This window comes from Pterocles gutturalis, unplaced genomic scaffold (assembly GCF_000699245.1).
Source record: "Pterocles gutturalis isolate BGI_N339 unplaced genomic scaffold, ASM69924v1 scaffold50050, whole genome shotgun sequence".
Classification (NCBI taxonomy): domain Eukaryota; kingdom Metazoa; phylum Chordata; class Aves; order Pterocliformes; family Pteroclidae; genus Pterocles; species Pterocles gutturalis.
Window position 1 is genome coordinate 1 of NW_010140084.1, and position 8,906 is coordinate 8,906.

Sequence of the window (8,906 nt, forward strand, 5' to 3'; positions counted from 1 at the left end):
TTGAGCCATTGACCACAACTCTTTGAGCGGGGCCGGTTATCATGATAAGACAAAAGCCAGCTGCTTTGATAAATTACTTTATTGTTTGGAGGTAATGTGAAAGTGTTTTCATCTAGAGGCCTCATCATTATTTTCCCACAAGATCTTTCAGGATACCAAAAATGTAGCAGTACTGTTTACATTTTTTTTTAAGTCAGTTAAATGCTATTTGGTTTTCCAGAGCTTTTAAGATAAGGAGCTAAACTTCATTGTGTCCCAATACAGAACATCACACAGCTGTGAATTAAAGTAAGCTTAACAGCAACACAGAGCTGCATCTTGACAGCCAGTTCCTGAAAAACAATCATCCTGCTTCCTCTGACCCTGAGTGCACACTCCCCATGCAAAATGCAGGCACTTACTGACCCTGCTATGGGTCAGCTGAGGGAGCTAAACCAGCAATAAAGAAGTAGTGACTGTCCCTTTGAGATACAGCTCCCTGTAAAATGTTAAGCCACATCCTGAGGTCTTCTATGACTATTCTCCTAGTCTCGGAGAGACAATTCTTTGCCTTAACTTCCCTGGCTCGAACAAGTTTTGCTTCTCGCCTACGTCGCAAAGGCATTATATACATTCTTAAAAATCAGATGGAAAGCACTGATTGTTTACTGAAATGAAATCGCTCCATAAGAGAAAATTAGCAAACCAGTGCTTAATATAACATTCACTACATGGAATGTAACACTTTCATGAGACAGTAAAAGTTCACACTGAACTGAGTCACCTATAGTAGTTTACTAAATACAAACTTTCCATTTTTAAAACAGAAGAGTTACTTTCTCTGCAAGTACTCTAAGTTGCTCAAATATAAAAGACCAAATTTTATTTTCTAAGAGAAAAATAAGAACAATTCAAGGCCAAAGTATCAGCAAGGAAGACGAATATGTGTAAGTAGACAAGAGATTTTTAATAAATCTGCATGGGCATTTGCAAGGTTATGCCTCTATCTATTAGCTAACCTGTAAAGCTGTTCCCAGGAAAAGTTACTAGAGAAAAATAGACATTTATACAAAATTATAAAATGCTTGTTACATGAATTATTGCTTTACAAGGGATGTAAACATCCTTTTTCTATGATAGTACCAATTAGGTCTCTCAAAATTTCTAAGGTTTGTTAAAATGGAACTTGAATTATGCAAAAAATTCAATATAAACTTTCTACAAAAAAGAGTCCATCCCATTCCTGAGTATGCTAAAGCTATAAAACAGAAGGAGCACTGAGCAGGCAGCAGATTTCACAGTAAGAGGTTTAAGGACATTTTCTTTCTACACACTGTTTCCCTCCTTCTTCATATTCTTGTTTAGAAATCCACATCTGTTGAAAAGTACCCTAAAAAAAACAAACCACCACAACAACAAAACACGCACACACACACACACAAAAAAAAAAATCAGAAAACAAATGAAGGTTAAGCGAAACATGATTAGCTTTTCCTAGGATGAAAACCAATTAAGTCGCTACATTAAATGATGTAAGAGGACTTGACCTGCTTATCTTTTCCTTTGAGTTTTATATTGCTAGTGATTAAACTATACCAAAAGCTGATTTAAATCTCCCTTTCCCATACTGATAAACTAATCCCCACAAACCATTTCAGTATTGAGTAACTTGTAGAATTAAGCTCATGAATATGATGCAGAAACAGCTTTGCTACTTTCATGACGTACTATATACACGTCATTTCTAGGCATGATATTTCAAGCCTGCACCTTGCCATTAAAAAATGGGAGCATGTGGGAAGTTATTTTTTGATTGGAAATGCTTGTCTTGTTTTTTAAATAGATTCTCTTCACCTTACCACAAGGACAGACAAGATTACCATTGTTATGGTAGCACAAACTCTGCAATGCACACTTATGCGGAATTAGATACAGTGCTGCTTGGCATAGAAACATAGTAACACAGGTTTACCTACCAAAGAAGCCAAAATGGAACCACCAATCCATGAGCTGAAACGCCGCTCCACTGTTGTGTTGTTTGCTATCAACTTCAGGCGCATGCTCTGAAAAGGAGGTAAAATGAGAGAACAATTAGACAAGTTGTAGGGTAGTGACCTTTAGGGACAAGAGAAGGACAGCACAAGGAAATTGGTGTATGTACCAACATGCAGGTGAAAAAGGTCAATTTTAGTAAACTTGCAATAATGCTCATCTACCCTGTATTTAGAATTCAATAATAGCCATAGTGGAACAGCACACACGTGCCTTTTATCTTGTCTCCCAACAGGAAGCAGTAGCAAATGCTTAAGGCTAGAAACAGGGTAGGTAGAGAGCAATAACACAGTAGATAGTGGCATCTCTAACACTGGGGTACTTCAAATGTGCACTGGTACAAGTGTCTAACATTGCTCAACTTGATCAATCTAGTCCTTTTTGGACAAATTAATTCCTTTTGCTTTCAAAAGGCCTTGTAGCAATAAAAATCTTTGAATTTCAGGTATTAAAAGAAGCAGCAAGTAACTATCTTTCTCAGTTTCTCATAACATTCATGATTTCAGAGTTGCTACAAGTTTAACATTTTATTGTGAATATGGATGTTCAAGAAATATCTCTCAAGAACACAGGTGTAAGGTGTTAATACTTTCTTTGACATCTGGTGATTAAAAAAACCCAAAAATTCAAGTATGTTAAACGACCAGGTTTTATCTTTGAGTATGTTGAGTGGCCCGTAGAATTCAGGAAGAACAATTCCCATGACAAAGTGACAAGACCTCAGGCAGAGTGACTGAATGTGCCTCAAGTTAGTCAGCAACATTTCGGGAGAAAGGCCGTCAAGGGAAATAGTGACTGTTGCATAGGAACAATTACAGAACTTAAGAGTCACAATCTGAAAGCAGGAATAGGGAAGCAGAATGTTCATAAAACAGTTATAATAGCTGTTGGAATTAATTTTATAACTTTTCAAGACTTCTTTATTTTATTTAAAGAAAGAGGAGATTTCTTATCCCACAGAAATATCTTCAGCTGTTGGGTTCTAACAAAATCAAAGCTATGATACATGCTTGCCTATTTATGTGGCAAAAAAGCAAAATGAGTGGCTCAATGCAGTAATTTAAAGAGTTGTTTTACCGGTGGAGTTTTCTGAGACAGCTCCCTGTTCAATCTGTCTGTGAAACTCTGTATTAGAGTGTTTCCTCCTGCTACAATCACACTGCCATAGAGGCCCTAAAAAGAGAATAAGCAATCTACAATATTAACACTGAAATCATTCTGAAAACAACTGTTTCACACAATATAGAGAGGAATGGCACAGAAGTACGTATAATCAACAATCATTGATGCTAACAATATTACCTCTACCAATCCAATTAATTTTTTAATCACTTGAAAATATTTCAAGACAGCTTAATATTAAACTATACAAGGAAGACAGAAGCTATGTAATTAACAATTCTAAGTCATTTCACAGAATATTTTCTACTATAGAGAACTCTACACCTACAGGCATCTCCTGTATCCGAACCGTTGGTTTTCTTACAGCTGGATGTTCCAACCACAAATGAAAACCCCCACAGTACTGCAACAGTTTTCAGTCTCACTAATGCTGCAGCTGGTGAACACAAACCATGGCCTGGCCTACGCAGCCTGCCTGACACACCAGTCAAGAGGAAAAATTTTTTAAACAACTCCGATACAGTCTGTATCAAACCTGAATATTTTCAAATTGACACCCGAGAAAGTTAGAACATCGTTTCAAAAATAAAGTTTTCCTTTGAAACCTCTTTTATTCTTTCTACTCTCTACAAAAGTTCCATATGATCAGTTATGTTTAGAAAGTATATCTGCCACACACACAGATCTGAAGATCACACTCAAAGTTATGAACGTAAAATGTCCATCTGAAGCCAATCCAATGCACATTACGCAGTGCCAGACACAGAATCTGGACATTAGCTATTTAAATATAGGTAGAAACACTGACTAGAAGTAAAAAATCCTGATTTAGTATTTTGTAAGACAAAACAGTAATTGTATATATTCCTGTATACAAATATGTAATACTTGGAGAATTATTCTAATGTGTTTATCATTATCCTAGGAAATCCACATTTCTTCATCGACAGTGTTCTAGTCCCCAAAAAAATACATCAGCACAAAAATATCTATGCCTTAAAATAATACATGTCTGACTAACACTTACCGGCCTGATGTCTATATCACACATTCCAACGCTTGTTGTGACAACGTGGCTCACACCCAACATCGTGTTACCAGATAAACCCTAGAATTAAAATTAGTAATCTACATATCATTGCTTCAAAAGAGCAAGGCACTTAAAAGCCCCGAATGAGATGAATTTATAATTATTACTAGAGAGGGAGCTAAGCATTTTTACAGGGAAGGAAAAAAAAAATTTCCTCTTTTCCCATTCAGCTCATCACCACCCATTTTGAACTACATTTCGTGCTTTGCTTGGCCAACCCTACTACAAGACAGGCAAATTTTACCCCCAAGAGAATCACACAGTGTAAATATACACACACAAATCATAAAATTAATAACATCATACAAAAGGAAGCCATGCGATAATCTAGTAATTTAAAGCCTTCCAATTACTACATATCATAGTTGTTTTACCTTTACATTAGAAGGGTCAAACAATCCCTCAGGAATTTTTAGACGCTCAGCACCAAAATCACAGTTATAGCCGTTGGGGAACTCGTAATGAACTGTTGGCATCTGTGCTGCTACCCTGGAGCATCAGTCAGAAAGTACCATATTAAAATGCGATGTAAACAGATAAACTTAAGATAAACTTAAGTTATCTAAGTAGCACTATAAACTAAGGTTTTAATGGGAATATTGTGATTGATATGACTTATGCTTTTGATAATATTATGATCCCATACATCTTGGAATATCAAATTAACAACTGTCACCTGGATGTACAATGTATTTCTACTTTCAGAAATAAATAGTGTTTATATCTAAAAATTTCTTCTGCAATAAAATCAGCCAACAGCAATGAATAGGCTGAGCACCCCATGCACAACTGATATTTTACAAGAAGGAAACCAGTGACGTACTGTTCATCATAGGTCGAATCTGATACTTGGAGGACAGAAGCTTGGAAGTCCTGAATGACACACTATGGAGTTAAGAATAATATGGTTATTAGAATTTCAGTCTCCAACTTTATAGAATTTAATACTGACTTTTAAAAGATTTTCTAGTTCTTCAAGAGGAAAACCTGACATACTTGCAAACAAAACTTCTTTATGGGATGCCTAGGGGAGTTTGAGAGTGGGAGAAACCACCTACTTACATTACACATGTAGTTGTGCCAAGACCTAGTGACCTGCGGTAACTTCTCTTTTCTCTTCCAATTTGCTGGTGACCCCTCACGAACTGCCTCCTGACATTGTAGGAAACATGATCATCAATTAACCATTTAAGCCTCTCCCCAAGCAAACAGTTACTAAATAAAGTTACTTTCCCACCTTTGAAGCAATCATATATGGAGGAATTATCTCTATGTTCATTTCCTGAAACAATTCCCGGCACTGCATAGTAATAAAGTCTCCTGCAAGTGGTGATTTTACAATGCCTAGAAGACAAAAAGAGAACCAAAAAACAAAAACAGCCACCAAGCTGGAAAGCACTGAAATAAGGAATAAACTCTCCCAGCAAACTATTTGTTAGTGAACACTGTTAGGTTTTTCCCCCTATTTAAGGGGATACACAGATTTAAAAAAAATAAAACAACTGTACAAGCACAAAGGAAGTTAACTTGACCTTCATACTACAATGCTGTTACCCATGAAAATTTTTACCTTGCTGAAGTACATATCCATCATGCACTGGAATAGCAGTGGTGTGTGTTGCTCCACTATCCAAAATGAGACCTGTAGATCTCCCATTAGCAAAACTAGCCAAAACGATTAAGGAAAATATTGTCATTTTCACTTTTTAAAAAATGTTGCCATACAATTAGAGCATCACTAGGAATGAGGACTCCAGTATGTTATTCCTTGTCTCTATAAAAGGATTTGCCGTTGTCCAGTGCGTATCATCTTTCTATGAAACGCACAGCCTCATAGAGAGAATGACATTTAACTTCTACCTGTGAACTAACTTGAGCTTTGGACATACAAAGGTGAGACTTCACGTCAATGCTATGCAGCAAGCTCTAAGGACATCCAACTCATTTAGACTCTGAAGCTGAAAACATGTTATTATTTTAAAATAATTACAAATATTCATCTTAAGGCTATGGAAACTTCAAACTCTAATTACTGTATTTAGTAGTCTGGACAACACCATTTCAGGTCTGTAATATTCTTACCCATAGTATACAATGGGAAAAAAATTAAAAAGAGAAGAAAAAACCAAAACAAAACAAAACACATCACCTCCAAGGAAAACAGTCATATTGGGAGAACTTCAAAACTGAGCTCTAAAGCTTTAAAGTTCAGAAACGGAATTTGTTTACTTCCTCCTTAGACATTTACGGAAAAAATTAATTTGAAACAAGTTAGACATGGTGGCATACTAGGAATTGCCTAGAATAAGTTTACCGTAATTTCCTGGGGAAGGGGGGAAATAAAAACAAAAAAACAAGAACAGTGAAACATTCCAAAGGATACGCTGTTAGAACAGCAGTTTTACACAAGAAAAAAGCAGGGATGTTGTAGTGTTCAAACATCAATTCAGTCAGTTTTTCACGCTTTGCTCTAGTATTCCACTAGAAGAAAAAAAATAAACCAAGCCACAAATAAGTGACTCAAAGGAAGATACGTTTATCTTGAGGATCATTAGAGCACACTAAAAGAATACTAACATAATAAAGAATTGGAATTATTATAGCCATGGTTTCAAATCATATAAAAATTCCATAGAGAGAGATTTCTACTAATTCACTTCTTTAGAACCCTTCTTATTCCAATTCTACTACAATACATTAATGCTTATCTATCACACAGAATTAAATGTGATACACACTTTTACTGTTACAATAGAGATTTCTTTACACTTCTACAGCTTCTCCAGTATCAGGTTCTCAAAGAACTCTCTAAAACAAGTAATATGCCCATTTTACAAGGGGAAAGATACATGAAATAACTTGCCCAGTTGAAAGAAAAATAAATCCAGATTTTCCTGTTTCCAAGGTATCTTCCTACAGTTCTACTACACTTGCGATTAAGCCAGCATATATATCAAATATTCTACACATTACTGAATATGTGGAGTTTGTTCCAAGCCAACACACTGAGCCATCAAACATGAAATAACCATTGCAAATTCATCCATACTCTTCAAGCTACAACTGAATACAAGGGAAAAATGAAAAAGAAAATCCTTTTCATAAGTTTTTATCAAAGAGAGGCATAACTTCAACCTTTTGTATTACGACTTTAAGATCTGCCCTTCAAATGCTGAGCATTATTAAATGACAGCAACATTGACCATGTATTTTCCCAGAAATTTGTATTCATCCACTTCACTTACCTTACAGGGCCATTTACAGGAATGAAGACAGAAAAAATAAAACTTATCTATTATAAATATTACTCTCTGTCATGTAATATTAGTTGTAAGGCTGAATGAAGTGACAGATTTTCAATGGTATTTATTAAGCGTAACTTAATACATACTAAGACATCCATACATCTTTTTGCTTTTATTCTAGGCAGTAAAGTGAGATTTATTATTTTTTAATTTTGACTTTTTTTCTGTAAGTGAAAAACAATAGAACATTGTAAATACTTTCCAATACAACTCATGCAAACTATTTCAAATTGTTTTCTTTTTTAGACACTTTTCTTAAACAGATTAGCTTCCAGACCCTGGGAAAGTATTTTAAATTGTTATTTCTGTAGCTAAGTTTTAACACTTGTAACCTACAAGCCAATGTCAGACTTGTCCAAGACTAATGTTTGTAGAGTCAGCAAGAAGATACAGTTAAGACTTAAAAAAAAGCAAAGCTGCTTTTACTCACTGGTGCTTCGGACATAAGGACAGGATGCAAACTTGCTTCAGATTTAATATGCATCTTGTAAGTGTGGTCCAGAATTGCCTGGAAACTATCCCAGTCTTCAACTGTAACAACATTGAAGTGAGCAGATTAATTACTCCTAAGTTTTGTTCCATTTCATAAATACATAAAAGTTTTCCAATGATTTTTTGCACAGAGCTCTTCAGACAAAAGCTATCCACATACACTTCTTTTAATAGCTTTGCAGAATTCCCTTCCTCTGTAATCATCATGTTCATAACATTTCAAGAATTATGCTAAGAGTCCACTAGCACTGTAAACCAACTGTACTTCATGCGATTTGTAAATCTGGTATCCGTTCTAACTGCTTCTGTTGCCATACATATAGCATCTGTTTACATGAAAACTATGACTTTTCACAGCCTAGCAACGCTATTTTAAAAACAGGTAGAAAAAGTCAGAGCACCATACTCATTCCATTTTTTAAAGGTGAAATGGCCTCCATATTTTCCCTTGGAACTCTCAGAGCATTGGTGTCTATGTAGTAAGTTGGGCCCCCTTGTTTGCCTTTGTCACCATCTATCTCCATCAGAGTGCTGCCATTGTCCCTTTCTAGCACCACACCAATGGCTGTTGGAAAATCAACCTGTAAGGCAAAAGGTAAGCAGTACATGAGAATTATGAATGTTTTGGGTGTTTTTTTGCTCATAAATTCAGAGCTTTCCTTACACAATGCAGTCAGAACAAAACCCAGCATATTCTGAAAACTCATAACTAATAAACAAGACCTAAGGCATCAATTTATGTTGCATTTCCACTGAGTCGGACAGATTCTCACCTTTGGACAGTCCTCGCCTGCATAGCCTGCTCTCACTGTATACGAGCCGATGTCAAAAACAAGAGCCCCAACTTCATCTGAAAAGATCATTGA

At 35.8% G+C, this 8,906-nt stretch overlaps 1 protein-coding gene across 1 annotated transcript; it reads right to left on the reverse strand.

The window, feature by feature from the left end:
* Positions 1-666: 666 nt before the first annotated feature.
* On the reverse strand, positions 667-8,684 carry ACTL6A (actin-like 6A). The gene is made up of 12 exons (XM_010083525.1): positions 8,447-8,684; positions 7,979-8,079; positions 6,627-6,724; positions 5,814-5,908; positions 5,481-5,587; positions 5,306-5,395; positions 5,067-5,128; positions 4,618-4,732; positions 4,181-4,261; positions 3,109-3,204; positions 1,956-2,042; positions 667-1,369 (listed from the first exon to the last, which is right to left on the reverse strand). Exons 1-12 carry the CDS (start codon positions 8,682-8,684, stop codon positions 1,289-1,291), a joined length of 1,251 nt encoding a protein of 416 aa, XP_010081827.1. The 3' UTR covers positions 667-1,288.
* Between the last annotated feature and the right edge of the window lie 222 nt (positions 8,685-8,906).